The sequence below is a fragment of the Macrobrachium nipponense genome, chromosome 19, assembly GCF_015104395.2.
Source record: "Macrobrachium nipponense isolate FS-2020 chromosome 19, ASM1510439v2, whole genome shotgun sequence".
Taxonomy (NCBI): Eukaryota; Metazoa; Arthropoda; class Malacostraca; order Decapoda; family Palaemonidae; genus Macrobrachium; species Macrobrachium nipponense.
In genome coordinates this window covers 6,198,379-6,215,054 of record NC_061088.1, presented here as the reverse complement: position 1 = coordinate 6,215,054, position 16,676 = coordinate 6,198,379, and the positions used below count along the sequence as shown (strand labels likewise).

General features: G+C 37.5%; 1 protein-coding gene across 1 annotated transcript; it reads left to right on the top strand.

Moving 5' to 3' along the window:
* The first annotated feature begins 4,706 nt into the window (after nt 1–4,706).
* Nucleotides 4,707–7,297, top strand: LOC135214015 (cuticular protein 47Eg-like). The gene is made up of 3 exons (XM_064248129.1): nt 4,707–4,862; nt 5,768–5,898; nt 6,919–7,297. Exons 1-3 carry the CDS (start codon nt 4,851–4,853, stop codon nt 7,082–7,084), a joined length of 309 nt encoding a protein of 102 aa, XP_064104199.1. The 5' UTR covers nt 4,707–4,850; the 3' UTR covers nt 7,085–7,297.
* Nucleotides 7,298–16,676: the final 9,379 nt, after the last annotated feature.

Genomic DNA, 16,676 nt, shown 5'->3' with positions numbered 1-16,676 from the left:
GGAGACAAATAAAAACGCATTTCAGTTTCAGATTTGGAAAAAGAAAAATGACATTTTATTTACAGATCTCTAAAAAATGTATAAAGACCAATTGAGTTGCAGATTTAGCAATAACTGAAAGGACGTTTTAGCTGTAGATTAGAAAATTAAAAATGAACATTTTCATTTCAGATTTGGGAAGATGAATGGACATTTTAGTCACAGATTGGAAAATTAAAAAGGAGCATTTTAGTTGCAGATTTGGAAATCATGTCATGGAAATTTTTATTGCAGATAGGACAATGAATGAGGAATATTTTAGTTGCAGAATTATAAATTATAAAGGGAAATTTCAGGTTCAGGATTGGCAAATGTATGAAGGAATATTTTTTAGCTGCCCACTTGAATATGACGAAGGGACATTCTATAGCAGACTAGAAAATAAATGACAGGTCATGTTATTTGCAGACTTGCTGATGCAGGGCAATTTTCTATTTACCTTGATGCAAATTTACAAGTCTTCAAGCAATACAGCTATTCATAAATTTGCTTTTGACAATGGAGGGAAATTTCCTGCCCAACCCCACCCAACCACAATCTTCAAACTCCCTCTTTACCCCCCTACCCCCTTACATAAAAATTTCCAATTAACTCACATATTGATAGACAGGAATGAGCACATTATACGCTTTCATCTTCCACGCGTGGCTAACTGTTAAAGGTCTCTTCACCATAACCTTTTGACCTTCGCTTTTTTATATTTTTTTTGTATTTGTGATTTTATGATTCTAGCAGTCGTATAATGAAGGCCAATACTGAAAGAGATAGATGATGTTCCCACAATCAGAATATTATTCTTTTTGGTTTGCCATACAAGTGTTATTTATTCTATTATTATTTGATAATCTTTTATTCATTTACATCTCTAATTATTTATTCATTTATTGAATTACTTATATATCTATTTATTTATTCATATTATTTCTTTTTCAGAGCTTCCTTTACTGAATACCCGAGTGCCCATTACTGAAAAATAATACACTTGTTATGATTTTCTAATTCTAATTATTTAATACCGTGCTACCTATTTATAATTTTCTTTTATATTCAATGTCAGTTATGAAATATCGTTTTGCTAAAATGTAAGATTTATGTCCAGCAAATTAATTATAGAAAGCGTATGTTTAATAACCATGCTTCTTCAGTATATAGAACAATATTATAAATCTTAATCATATTAAAAAAATTACACATGAATAGTATTATAGAAATGAAAATCGCCACTTTGAGCCAAATCGTCGAGATTTAATTACTTAACAATTAACAAATACTTCATCAAAGTAATCCAGTGGAGTTTCTAGTGCAAGATCTTGCAACCCAACCCAGATTGTATCCTAGCCTTGCAACAAACCTAGGAAGTCTGTTGCGATATGCAATGCGTTACTATCCCAAAACAAATCACCTTACATTTCCATAATTATTGGGGTTTTTATACATTCACGTATAACTTTATTAATAAATCCTTTTTCTGTTCTAATAACTGATATCTGCTTTAAGTATTTCCGATTATCTTTCATGTTTTTATTTTTTAAAGGAACTCCAAATTATTTGGAAGCTTCAGTTTTGTTTCAATGGCTCCTCCTCTAGGACTGTTCTATATGAATTGGGTTTCTATTCTGAATAATGATAATAATAATAATAATATCATTATTAGAAAATCTTCATAGTAGCACGAGTCTTCAAATGGAGAAACAAATCCACAATCATGTAAATGTACATATATTTAAATTTAGAAACAGCAAGGATAGTTTCGGGAATCTGTTTGGTTCCCCTTATCAATTGATAAGGGGAACCAAACAGATTCCCGAAAGTTGTCCTTAAAGTTTTAAATTTTCAATATATGTACATTTACATAACTGTGGATTTGTTTTCTCCAGTATTATTATTATTATTATTATTATTATTATTATTATTATTATTATTATTATTATTATTATTATTATTATTATTATTATTATTATTATTATAAGGAAGGAGTCTCCTCTGAGGAAGTGGCGTTGTAGAACAGCTATTATTTTCATCAATAATAATAATAATAATAATAATAATAATAATACCAGACCCTTCATCACAATTAGATTATGATTATCATAACATCAGCAGAAGCTGATATGAAAGAGGTGTCATCGCAATAATGTTAGCTAATGCTAATGCGAACTCTGTCGAAATTTGCAACCAAATCAGGTCGGCTGGTGCGCGGGATATGAGGTCACCTCAGCATGGCGAAATAACGACTGTTGCAGGGTGCAACCACAGGAGCCTGCAACTGAAAACCGGTATCGAGGACCATTTTGGTGAAACCGAAAAAGAGGGAGAAGGTTTCCTAGGAAATACTTATCGGGTTCGCTCGTACAGGGTTTTAAGTGAAGTGATCGAATTAGAGGGGTTTTTGGAGGTTGTTGGTTAATTTGTTAGTAATTATTAGTCACTAATATGTAAGTTCTTCTGTTTGGGATGTATTGATGTGTGGTTCATATATGTATCTAAATATATATATGCACATATATATAATATATACTATATCTATATATATATATATATATATATATATATATATATATATATATATATATCTATATATATATATAGATATGTATATATATTATATATATATATATATATATAGATATATATATATATATAGAGATATATATATAGATATAGTATATATATATATATATATATATATTATATATATATATATATATCACTATATTAATATATATATATATATATTATATATATATATATATATACATATATATATAGATATATATATAAATACATTATATATATATATCTATATCTATATTATAATTATATAATATATATATATATATTATAAAACAATATATTATATACAAATAGAAAATAAACATTTGTTTTTGGTTGTCATAATTATATCATATCTAGATATATTATTATATATATAAATATATTTATATATATATATCTAGATATACTACTATAGATATAGGGATATAGGGTGTTGGTGCTTCAATATAACTAACAGCAGCGGCTATGTTATATTAAATAATGTATTAGGATAATATAAAATTTAAAAAAGTCTTAGAAATCCGAAAAAGTTCGATTAGAATATTATTTTATTTTTACTTAATATCGAGAACATGTTTACTTTAAAAAAATTTACCTGGAAGAAAATTGCTTTTGCAATTTGTAAATTTATTTACTGGTTGTTGTTAAATTAGTTGTATTTGAATTTTGATGTTTCTGTTGTCTGTTTGTATTTTATTGTTGTTTTTCGTGTAGCTTTTAATGTAATGTAGTTTCCACTATTACTGTTTTACAGGTTATTTTCGTATTGTTTTTACTTGTCTTACTGTATTATTGTCATAGTTGTTGCTTTTATGTTGATTGTCGTTGCGATAGTTGTTGCTTGTTTAGAGTTAAAATAATTAGTATAGTATTACGATCAAATCAACATCATTCCAATAAAGAAAAATTATTCTAACAATATCATCCCTTCATCACCTCATCTTAGAATCAAGGCAAAATCGACCCTATACATAAACACTAAAGAGGCTATAATCCCTGGCTATAGCAATCTTTTCTAACCTGCGCCAGGTAAGACAGGTAAAGGTGAACGGGTCTCTATAGCGATAAGAAAAAAACATTTGAAAGACAAGGTCATGTAGGGTTAGGATGACCCTACAAGAAATTAAGAGCAGTTAGTCGACATTGCGGAGGGGGCGATGAGGGTGGAGGTGGGAGAACCTGGAGGATGTAAGAGGAGGGAGGGAGGGGGAAGGGGTAGGTTATTTCTGGGAGAGTTATGAGACTGAGGGCAGGTTTTTATTATTACTTTTTTTTCTTTATTATCGTTTAAGGTCAAGTAAGGGTTAAGACGATTTAGTGTGGAAATTAGAGCGCTTTACATGAGGCGTTGTTGAGTGTGTGTGCGTGCGTATGCGTGTGTATATGTGTAAGTATATACCTCCATTATTGGAGATTTCTGAGACATATTTGGGCTAGTTAGGGGTGCTATTTTCTGGGAGACGGAGGCTATGTAATATTGAAAAATCCAACGATAAAAAAATACAAAAAACACACACACAGGAATTCATCGAATTAATGGTTTAAGTTATGAGAATATGAGACGGACTGGAGAAACCTGGTGGTTTTCTTTTGTGCGTCTGTGCGTGTGTATGTGTGTGTATGTGTGCGTGTACGCTTTAGGGCCATGTAGATTTTGAAAAAAAAAACACAATAAAAAATCCCAAAATAAAGAATTTATCGAATTGATTGATCAAGTTATAAGGTTATGAAACATGATGTGTTTTTTGTGTGTGTGGTTGTGTGTGTGTATGTGTGTATATGTGTGTGTGTGTGTGTGTTTATGTGTGTTTATGTGTGTGTATGTGCATGTGTGTGTTGGGTGTAGAAAGCCCTGTAGATTTGAGAAAACCCACAACGAATAAAAAAAACGCAAGAAATTTATAAAAATTAATGAGTCAAGTTATGATATTATGACAGAGTGGTTCAAGCTGGTGTTTTCTCTCTCTCTCTCTCTCTCTCTCTCTCTCTCTCTCTCTCTCTCTCTCTCTCTCTCTCTTCCTCCTCCTCCTCCTCCTCCTTCGTCTTCTTCTTCTTCTTCTTATGTGACTGTCTGTGTGTCTGTAAGTAACTCGGGCACCCAGCAGCGAGGTGACCAGAGCTGGTCAGACGGGGGTGGAAGAGGAAGAAATGGGCGGAGTCCACTGGCGTTCTCAAAATCACAGAGACTTCTCAAGTATAAAAAGGGCACCGAAGTCACTCATAAGCATCATTGACATCCCGAACCATCCAGCATCATGAAGTTCACAGTAAGTTGGAGTGCTAGTGAGACTAATATATTATTTAGGTATTTTATTGGTGTATATTTGCACCAATGGGTGCCAGAATATGTTGCTTGATATTTACGTGTGGGGAAATTCAAGAAATTATCTTTTTAATATTCTGGGGCTTCGTTTTATAACTACCATAGACTATTAGGCAGAATATTTGGTTACTTAGTGTATTTTTTGGTATATATTTAGACAAATGAGTGTCCAGAGTAAGTTTCTTTATGTTTAGGTCTGGGGAAATCTAGAAAATATCTTTTTTAATATTCTAGAGCTTTGTTTTATAACTACCATAGACTATTAGGGAGAATATTTGGTTATTTAGTGTATTTTCTGGTGTATATTTATACCAATGGATGCCGAATATATGTTTATTGATGGTTTCTTCAGGGGAAACATAAGAAACTATCTTTTGAATATTCTGGGGCTTTGTTTCATAACTACCATAGACTATTAGGCAGAATATTTGGTTATTTAGTGTATTTTATGGTGTATATTTAGAACAATGGATGTCCAGAGTAAGTTTCTTTATATTTAGTTCTGGGGAAATCTGAAAAATTACTATTATTATTATCATTATTATTATTATTATTATTATTATTATTATTATTATTATTATTATTATTATTATTCAGGTCCTTACGAACGTAGCTTTAGTTAATAAGAAGAAATATCTACATAGTAAATTTATTATTATTATTATTATTATTATTATTATTATTATTATTATTATTATTATTATTATTATTATTATTATTATTATTATTATTATTCAGGTCCTTACGAACATCGCTTTAGTTAAGAGGAAATATCTACATAGTTTATTTACTGTTATTATTATTATTATTATTATTAATTTCCATCCCTCTGTCTCTCTCTCTCTACAGCTGTTCGTCCTCTTCGGCCTGTTGGCTGCCGTGACCCTGGCCCGACCCGACTCCGTCCTTGACTTTGACCTGGACGATATCCACCATGACCAGGATATTGATGACGATCAGGTCATCACTGGAACTTACAGGTAAGGAAGGTCAAATAGGGTGACCCTTAGTGAGTTATTGTTTATGAAAAGGTAATAATCGTTGGGTATTGTCGATAGAAGTTGCATATTACTTGTTTTTTATTTAGTTTGAAATATACTGATAGTTTTTAGATGTTTGAAATATAAATAAATGAATACATACATACATACCTCAGTATGTACGTATGTATTTATAAAATATGAATAAATGAGTACATACATACATACCTCAAAGTTGTACGTATGTATGTTTATAAAATATAATATGAAAGTACATACATACAGGATTATGTATGTATGTATGTATGTAATTAATAAAGATATATGATTACATACATGCATACCAAAGTATGTATGTATTTATATATAATATAAATAAATGAATACATACATACAGGAATATGAATGTATGTATGTATGTATGGATGTATGTATATAATATAAGTAAATGAATACATACATACATACATATATACTTATGTATATATGTATTAATATAAATAAATGAATAGATACATACATACCTAAGTATGTATGGATGTATGTATGCATGTATTTATATAATACAAATAAATTAGTACTTACATACATAAGTATGTATGTATGCATGTACGTATGTATACATTTAAGTATTTACACGTCAACTCCCCTACATCAAGACATAAAAATATGTAAGTATAAGTTACTGACTCACACTCATACAGATATACACACATACGAGCACATACGCATATATATACGTATTTGCGTGTACGTATGAAATTGTTTAAAATGAATTCCACACAGATATATTCCCACATATGAGCATTCACACGCACTTGTATATATAATAACAAAATTGGAGAGAATAATTATTCGTTTTATTATTAAAATATTTCGTATAAAAGATTATTCCGTATTTATTTTGTACCTAATAGTTTACGCATCAAGTCACTAACTGGCAACTCAATAGTTTATGCATAATTCACTAACTGGCAACCCAAACCCAAACTCACCCGGGGCATCTACCTCCAATTTCAGCTGGACCTCTCCCGAAGGCACCGAGTTCTTCGTTAAGTATGTCGCCGACGACGACGGCTACCGTGTCGTGGAGTCCAACGCCGTGCCCGCCAGCGCCGACGGCGTCAGGGCCAACGGTCAGCAGGGCTCCTTCAACTCCGACGAAGACTTCGACGATAGGAAGTAGAGTTCGCAGATGTTCCAATCATTCCTGATAACTCGCGACGTCTCGGAGTGATCTTCAAGATGTCAGCCGACCGATCTCTCGTCTTTTCTCTCTATTACTTTCGTTTTTTTTCTAAGCCTTAGTCTTTTCCTATTACCTTCCTCTCTTTATTTATTGTAAATTCTTTTTTCTCCATTCTTCTTCTTTAATTTATGAATTAAAAAATGAAACGTATGAGAATCTGGTTTATTTTCTTTCTCGCCACAATTTGTTCGCTGGATATCATAAGTAACATTTTGGAGAAATCAAAAATGGCATAAGCTGTCACTTTTTTATTTGCTATATTGGTTTGAAAATTTATCACACAGATCATCATTCTAGTGTTGTTCTTTGCAGAGATATGACTCTCGCTCCAATCCCTTCAATAAGAACTTTTTTTTTTTAATCAAAACAGAATAAGTTATCACTTCTAAATTGTTTAACTGAATGAAAGTTCATCACATCGATACTGTTCTTTGCAGAGATATCACTCTCGTTCCAATCCCTTCAAAAAGTACTTTTTTTATAAAAATCAAAACAGAATTAAGTTGTCACTTCTAAAGGGCTTTTTTGAATGAAAGATATGACTATTCCCTCTCCCTTCAATAAGTAATTTTTTTAAATCAAAACAATAACTTGTCACTTCTAAATTGCTTTATTGAATCAAAATTCATCATATCGATCATCTTTGTCCAATTATTCTTGTGAAGACTGAACGTTGACCAATCATTTGGTTTTAATCTGCGTGACAGTTGAGAGCATTTATATCAGAAACATTGTGTTTTAGACGAGTGAATATCTACCGAACAGATGAAACTTATCATTTATGAAAAGTTAAGAGAAAAGGTCTTGGTCTTTTTATCTCTAATCATTCCCAAGTGCGGTTTTAGCGTGTTGGAGTCAGGAAGGGCTCCTATTTGTAAAACATCTGCCCAAATGAGTTTTGAAATGAGCCGCTCAATGATACATATACTTAGAAATGTCTCACCAAAAACAGCTATCCCGACTAGGAATTAAGCCTAAAAGAAGTAGAAGAACGAAGAGGACCTTTGCCTACGGAAGGACAAGTATTGAAGGACCTCATATCCAAGTTTTCAAGCAGAGTTCTACAGGTGTCCTTAGTTTTCATAATTCATCTATGAAATAAGCCAGCCAGTGTTACAATCACCTGCAAAAGGCTCATCAAAAACTGCTATCCCAACTAGTAATTAAGCCGAGAAGTAGAAGAACAGAGAGAGAATTTTTGTCAGTTCTAGGAGTTGAGGATATGAAGGATCTCGTGTCTAGATTTAAAAGCAGAGTTTAGAATTGCCCTTAGTCGCCTTGTCTCTCCTTAGAGTAGTGATAAGAGCTGACGATATTCTGCCATGCAAATAAGTATGTATCAAGCTTACAAATTCAGCTTAAATGCAACTAGTAACTACAGAGAAGCTTCAAAAAGTTGTATTTATGTCACTGAAGCATTTGCAAAACTCCTAACACCCAATGGTCCACCAAAACAGATTAATTAGAGAATATGTCAAGAAATATTGGAGATGTGGAGAGAAGAGATTTGGTGGAGGATGATGCCTTTGATAGAAGGAGAAGGCGCATCAGGCAACCGACCCCTTGATGTAGGGATAACGGTGGGAAAGAAGAAGAAGAAGAAGAAGAAGAGAACGAAGCGTCAAGAAATATTGGATGAGTTGTAAGACCTGATAACAGAAATAAAAAAAAATTCTTTGCAGTTACTCGACCACCATATGTCACCTGAATGAAAATCTTGCACTTCTGACCAACTACATAGAAAAGGCTTTCAAAAACCCTAACCTGGCCATGAGCTCAACCCTATGACTCCAATAAGAGGGCGCTATATAGTCTATTGTAAACATAACATGATTTACTTCTCGTAAGGAAAAACCTACATAGTACCACAGACCAAAAAAAGATCAGTAATTCACAAGTATTCGTCTTATCCTCATTTCTCTGGAAGGAACTTACGTCTCACTCATTAACTTATGCAATGATCTTTCAACAACTGACCTTCAACGTACCTACAGTGTCATCTTTACTAGGAAATTATTTATCAATTTAACATTGTCTTTCAAAAATGGGAAATACTACAATCATCATACGCTTAACGACGAGTTGACCTGTTTTTGATAGCAGAGGCAGTGTGTGTGTGAGTGTGTTAGAGTGAGAGAGAGAGAGAGAGAGAGAGAGAGAGAGAGAGAGAGAGAGAGAGAGAGAGAGAGAGAGAAAATTGTCTATCGTAATGCTGAAGCTAAATTCAAGACGAATTCTATTCGAGAACACACACACACGCAATTTTTGATAGCAGGGGCAGTGTGTGTGTGAGAGAGAGAGAGAGAGAGAGAAAAAGAGAGAGAAAGAGAGAGACTGAGAGTTGGTTATCATAATGCAGAAGCTATATTCAAAACAGCGCAGACTGAGACGAATTCTAATCGAAAACACACACACACACACAAAACCATTAAGTGGCTAAGAAGCGAATGAGACGAATTCTATTCGAAAATACAAAATACAAAAATAAAAAAGTGTTAAATACCACAGTGCTCAATCTGGATCTACTTAAGACCCCATCTTCAGTGACATGATAGCTGCCCCTCCCACCTTATCCACAAAGGGAGATGGGTAAGCACATGAAAACAGAAATTCGTAGTTGCCACGATTTTTACTGTTGATGTTTTTGTTATCATAAATTTAATAATGTCATTATGATGTCATTATTGAGGAGTTTTTTTATGGCGATTGATGTCCTTCTTGTACCTCTCTGTACCTCAGCATCTTCGTTGTTGTCGAACACAACAGGATTGTGATGAAGAATCATAAAAAACAAATATACACTCACACGCAAAGTTTTAAATTCTAATGAGGTTCGTTAGTATTTTTTTTTTGTCTAGTATTCCTAGATAATATTCACAGAGGGTCAAAAGTTTGACAATTTTGTTAGTAATAATGGTATAGTGAAAATATCAAAGTAGATTCTGCCCCTAGCTGAAAAAGTTTTCCATTTAAAAACTAATATTATAATAGCAATCATTATCATTATTATATGCTGGAAGAAGACCTTCATTAATACAGATTTGATTGAAAATAATGACTATTTCAGTTGCGTTTAATTTGTGTAGAAGTTTCTTTATTCTTCTTATTACTGACTTTTTTTCTTTACTCAAGTTGGCTATTATAACGCCAAATGGGGGATTGATGTCAAAAACGTGATATTTGTCGAATTGTGTAATATATTCAGTTTGACAAATACCACGTTTTTTACATGAATCCACCATTTTGCGTTTTAATAGCCAACTTGATTACAGAAGAAAAGTCAGGAATAAGAGGAATAGAGAAAACTATACAAAATAAACGCGGCTAAAATAGCCATTTCTTTCAATAAACCCTGTATTATTATTATTATTATTATTATTTGAAGGTAGGAGACCCTCTCTCAAACATGTTTTGTTAAAGATGATGGCAGCATCAGTGGAATTGATTTTATATATGGTCTTTTCAATTCTTCTTATTATTCTCTTCTCATCAGGGCTGATATTTGCTAATAGCTGGCCGATGTTCATATCTCGGTGAAAGAAATGTTTTCTAAAAATAATAATTTATTGATATGATAACAAAAGTGGTTAACAAATCTTAGTCTAAGGGCGTAACGGAATTCCAACGTTTCCAACCGTATCATCGGTTCATTTTCAAGGAAAGGTGAGCTTGAACTGATTGGAATGGGTTGTTTGTTGTTGTTTTTGATTTAGCTGACCTTGTGTCAGCACGGGCTCTTGCTCACAGAGCAGCCCGTAACTCAGGATGGTGAGAAGGTGGTAATGGTAGGATATGGTTCTTTATTTGGTGATAATGCGTGAGTTGATGAGTGTGATATTGAAAGAAACTTTTGATGGGTAAGCTTGTCCAACCTTTTTAAACCCTAAGGTGCCCTTCAGTAGTAGGAAAAGTGCAATAGTAGTGAGTGTTGGCAAGTCAGAGAGGCCAACAGATGAGAAGAAGGAAGGGTATGAGTCTGAGAAAAAGATTGCTAGTCAGTTAGCTTGTGAGGTCCACAAAACATTTTCTTATTCCGTTCCAATTCTGAGTGGAAGTAGTGTGTGTTGATGCACGAGGCTGAAGGAATGCTGTGCATGAGGTGAGTAGTATGAAGGATGTCAGAGTCGGGGCTTTGCTTTTGGATGTTGGGTGATGTAGGTGATGTTGGCTGTCTTTGTGTCAGTCATGCACTGGGTGGATTGTTTGTTATTCTGTGTTTTGTGGTTTGTTTGTAGTGGATAGGGATGGCAGGGGGTGTGAGGGGTCTTCACTGATGTCCCCGAGATTCTGCTTTTTATTTTAGGAGTGTTTTTGCACCTACCTTGGTGGTGGGTAGGAGCATAGGAAGCCTGTAAGCTGTTGGGTGTTGTTTAGGATGTGTCTTGTTATTTGAGTGACTGATTGTTGATCTCCTTCATGACTTTGTCTTAGTTGTGTTTCTGGGCAGTGTAATATATAGTGTTCCAGTGGTTCTTCTGTATTTGTTTCGCAGTATTTACATGGTTTAGGGTTGTTTTCTATTTTTTGCCATGTGCATTGGTATCCGAACCTTAGACGTGTATTATTACCGCTAGTGCTCGTGTCATGTTCTTCGGTATGCTGTGTGGTTGAAGTTGTGTGGTGTCTGCATACCATTTTGCAGTCTTGGAGCCTCCGAAGATGGCTCTCCTGATTTTGCTTTCCTCCTGTGTTTGGCAGTATGCTGCTGCTATGCTTTTTAGTTGGGTTAGTGAGAGGTTTATTTGATGTTGACATTGTTTATGTGTAGCCCGCTTTTTGCCAGGGAATCAGCTTCCTCATTTCCTTGTATTCCAACATGGCTCGGGATCCAGTTGAGAGTTATTTGTCTGTTTCTGCTTTGATGGAGTTTTGCCAGTGCCCATATGCTCGTTAGGAGTTTGATATTTTCCTTTGCTTTGCCTTTTGTGATGGCTTGTATTGCTCCTTTCGAGTCGGTGTGTATTGTAGTGTTGCCCAGTCTGTGTTGGGAGTCTTCTAGTGCTTTGGCGATAGCTATCAGCTCTGTCTGTAGTGTGGAGGCATTGTCGGAGAGCCTCCAGCTTCCTTTGAGTGTTGTTGAGTAGACCCTGCTGCTGCTGCTGGGACGCTGAGGTCTACTGACATCTGTAAAATATATGTTTGTGGCAGTTGTCAACTGTATTGCTTCTTGTGCTGCTTGCTTTAACTGTTGGGTGGTGCATGCTTCCTTGCTTGCTGGAAGAATTGTGTAGTTTGTGTTAAAAGGTTCTGGTTCCCAGGGTGCTGATTCTGTGTATTCACTGAAGGGGGTGTCTTCCCTGATGGCTGCAGCATGATTTGCATGCCTACTCTTCTCAGTGTATCTAGAAGGTCTCCAGCATATGGTTTGGGAGGGTCTAGCTCTTCATGGAGATTAATGCATTTCCTGATCTCCTTTTTGAGTGGACAGTCTCTGTCATTTTTTAAGGTTTTTAGCAGGATGGATGTGTTTCTCTGATCTATCCTATGAGTCAGAGATTGTAGTTTTGTTTCATGTCTCAGGATGCATAGGTTGGTCCACATTGGTGCTCCTGTAATGAGTCTTAAGGCATTGTTTTGGATTACCTCAAAACTTTTTGTTCAGTGCTTGTTGGGAATGGGTTGTTGTTGTTGTTGGAGTATTAAGCTGGCTTTATGCCAGCACGGGCTTTAGCTAATGTAGCAGCCCGTAGGTCATTTGAATTATTTTTAGGTGCATTGGTGATTTAAGGATATGAGGCGATCTTTTTATTTATGATTTCTATGGAATGTGCAGGTGAATGGAATGGATTCAAAAGTGAAAGGAAAAGTGAATAGGCAAGGTTACAAACCCCTTTAAAACCCTAAGGTACCATTAGTAGAAGATAAAGATCGATAGTAGCGAGTCCTGGCGAGTCAGAGATAGCCAGTAATGAAATCGAAAAATTTATAGTCGTAGAAAAACGGAAAAAAAAGCGAAACTCTATGGAGTTCAAGTACCATATTTCACTTTACGAGAAAAAAAAAAAAGCAGAGAGCGTCGATCGTTTAGCAATAGGGAACGACGAAGGAAAAACGAAATATTATCAGTTTTAGAAACAGGATAACAAAAATAAGCGACAGCTTAAGCGGTAGTTAGAGTGACAGTTGAAATATTCGGTCGTTAGACGTGAGGCGGCCGAAAAACGGAGGGGAAAGGAGGATTGTTTAGTAAAAGAAAAAGCAGTTAATGCTATAAACAGCACTTTTCATGTAGCTGCGATCTTTATGTTTGAGATCTGTATCTGAAATTCTCTAACAGGAGGTCATCTGGGAGACTGATCTCTAGGTCCAACAGAGCGTGGACGAGCTCAGAGAACAGCTGATGACCACTGCCACTGTCGTTGTTAAAGATGGCTCTATTAAAAAAGCCTCAAACTCCTCGTAGGTCAGCAGGAACTTTCCCCCCCCCCTTGATTTGATATTCTCCTACGAGGAAGTATTCGTTTCCGACGCTTGAAGTTCTGTATTCTTGTTTGCAGGTCTGAGTTTCGCTGTTTTGCTTAGCTACAAACTCCTCAGTTTGTGTCCTGCTTCTTTATACAAAACAGGAGCTACAGTCGGTGTCTCGGTCTGCATTTCTTCTTCACTGCGTCTTCTGTCTGGGTTCCTGCTTCGGCACGAGCAGGAATCGACGTCTTCGGCGATGCAGGGGTTGGGGGGGTAACCTGAGGGGTTGGGGGAGTAGGGGGAGGAGGTAGAGGGCGGGAGTTTGGCGATACGGAGAGGATGAGGGGGTGGGGATGTAGTGCCGGGATCGAGGAGGTTGGGAGGAAGGTTGGGTGGTTTGTGGTACAGGAGGTAGGTTCGTTCTAGGATCGAACCTGGGTTGCTGGGAGGTTTCCTGGTCGGTGATGGTTGTCGAGGTCTTGCAGGTGGAGGAGGGATGCCTTCGCCTTCCAAATCCTCTGCAGTCTGACTGGGCATCCCTTAAACCAAGCATGATGTTGCTTGGCTGCAAGTTTAGGGGCATATCGGGCAACTGTGTGGCCCTTTTATTTTCCTTGTACTTTTTCAAGCACACTTCTGTCTCGTGTTTCGCACTGCACACTCCACGGATTGTGTTCTGATTTGCATTCGCTCTTGTGGTGTCCATACCTCTGACACTTGAAGCATCTCAGAGGCTCTGGTACGAAGGCTCGGTCTCGTAAGTGCCAAGAATCCCAAGGCTGACCCTGGCTGGAATTTGGCCCGTTGAAGGTCGCTGCTATCTTCAGAGTTTCCTGTCCATCTTTTGCAGTACATCTCTTGGCTTCCATGATGTTGGGAACCTCGAGGACTCTTTCGATAGTTATGTATTTGGGGACTTTGCATATCATCCCCTTGCTTATTTTTGAAGCAGGATCAAGAAGGTGGCACAGGTTGTCTTTCCTCAGTAGTTCGGCAGCTTTTTGGTCCTTGGGAGTAATTATGAATTCTCCCCTTAAATTCGGTCTGGCTATGAGGTTGGCTTCTGGATATTTTTTCTCGAGGGCCCTGACTGCAGCATATGAAGTCTGGCCCTCGATAACAACAGCTTTGAACTTGGGAAGTGCCGGAAATTCCGTAAAACTCGCCGTATTCGGTGCCGATGTCGTAGGGAGCTGGTTGTTGTCTGTCGAAATCGGTAAAATCTTCTTCTGTTTCTTCTTCTTCTTCTTTCTTACGGTGGCGAAGCCTTGCTCGTCCTCCAAGGGCGGGTCCTCCCTGGGAGTACCGGGCGAAAGGGGTCTCTTAGAGGCCATACTTTTCAAAATTATAGGTTGAAAATGACGAGAGTTACGTAACGCGCCTGTGCACGAAAATACGTAACCTGATGGAATGGGGTCGTTCGGCGGTATTTATTGTGTCCCAGGTGCTCTGTCTGATGGGCGCTGCATTTTCATTGGCTGAACAGAGGATTAAGTCCCTGAGTCAAGCCGTCTTGCAGAGGTGGAAGCTCGCACTGCTCTTCTCGTGCGGACGCTGGAGACTGGGAGCGTAGTATTGGGAAGGTCATTGCCGATAGACGGGGGCACCTGATTGGCCCGTTCGATCGGCTCTATGGTGCTGGCGGGCGGCGCCCAACGTGAGGCTAATAGGATTATTGAGACTGTCAATGCAGCTTCCAATGCCCTTCACTTGCTGCCGATCGTAGGGACTACGACCTTGGCTACTATACGGGAACGTTAAACCCATAAACCCCAGGGAACCCGTTACGCCCCATTATTAGCCAAATTCCCGCTCCTACATACCAGCTTGCGAAGAAATTGAATACTATTTTGACTCCTTATGTTCCAGATGACCACAGTTTGAAGTCATCTGCCGAGTTTTTTTAGAAGCACTGAAAACGACACCCCCCGGAGGAGTTATTGCATCGATGGACGTGGAGTCCCTCTTCACGAACGTCCCCGTGGATGAAACAATTCAGATAATCCTGGATCGTGTATATAGAGACGACTCCACGCCCCCATTAAACATCCCTGAGCATGCCCTCCGAAAACTCCTTGAAATTTGTACAAAAAAGGCCCCTTTCTCCACCCACAAAGGACATATGTACACACAGAAAGACGGTGTAGCGATGGGTTCTCCCCTCGGAGTACTTTTCGCGAACTTCTACATGGGTGCTGTGGAACGTCGGGTATTCGCCAACATCGAAAAGCCGTCTATGTACGTCCGGTATATTGACGACACTTTCATCAGCGCCAGCACGGTGGAAGAAATAGAGCGCCTGCGACAAGCCTTCCACGACCACAGCAGACTCAACTTCACCATCGAACATTGCCGTGACCGTCGCCTCCCCTTCCTTGACGTCCTCGTCGGGCAACAAGAGGAGCGCTCGTAACACAGGTGTATACGAAACCCACGAACCTGGGCATGTGCCTGAACGGCGAGAGCGAGTGTCCAGAGAGATACAAGCGCACTGCGATCAGCGCCTTCATCAGGAGAGCTCTCTCACACTGCTCTTCATGGAAGGACACGCACACTGAATTAGAACGTGTTGCCCAAGTTTTAATTAACAACGGGTATTCCAACCGGGACATCACTAAATGCATTCGCAGAAACATCGATAAGTGGTATCAGCAGGAGCCTCGTCCCGCCGCCCTTGAAGACGTCACCTCTTTTACAAGGGAGTATTTCATAAGAAATACAAAGAGGACGAGCGAGCCCTTCGTACCATCATAGAAAGGAACGTCTCCCCCCACGGACCCTGCGAAAAAAGTGAAACTAATAATTTACTACAAGAGCAAGAAGACCAGTGGCCTGATTATGAAAAACAATCCAGCCCCCGTGTTGCAGGATCCTCTCAAGAAAACTAACGTTGTCTACCAGTACAAATGCCCTGTCCGGGAATGCCCGGCGCTTACATTGGTATGACGACTATGTGATTTTCGAAGAGGATATCCTGCCCATGCTCAGAAGGCGCCATACATAATCATGCCAAAAACGTCCACAATACCAGGATAACTAGGAATGACATTATTCCTAATATCAGAATTATCGATAAGGCAGCAGACCACCGTCGCCTCCGCCTCTTGGAGGCCCTACACATCGG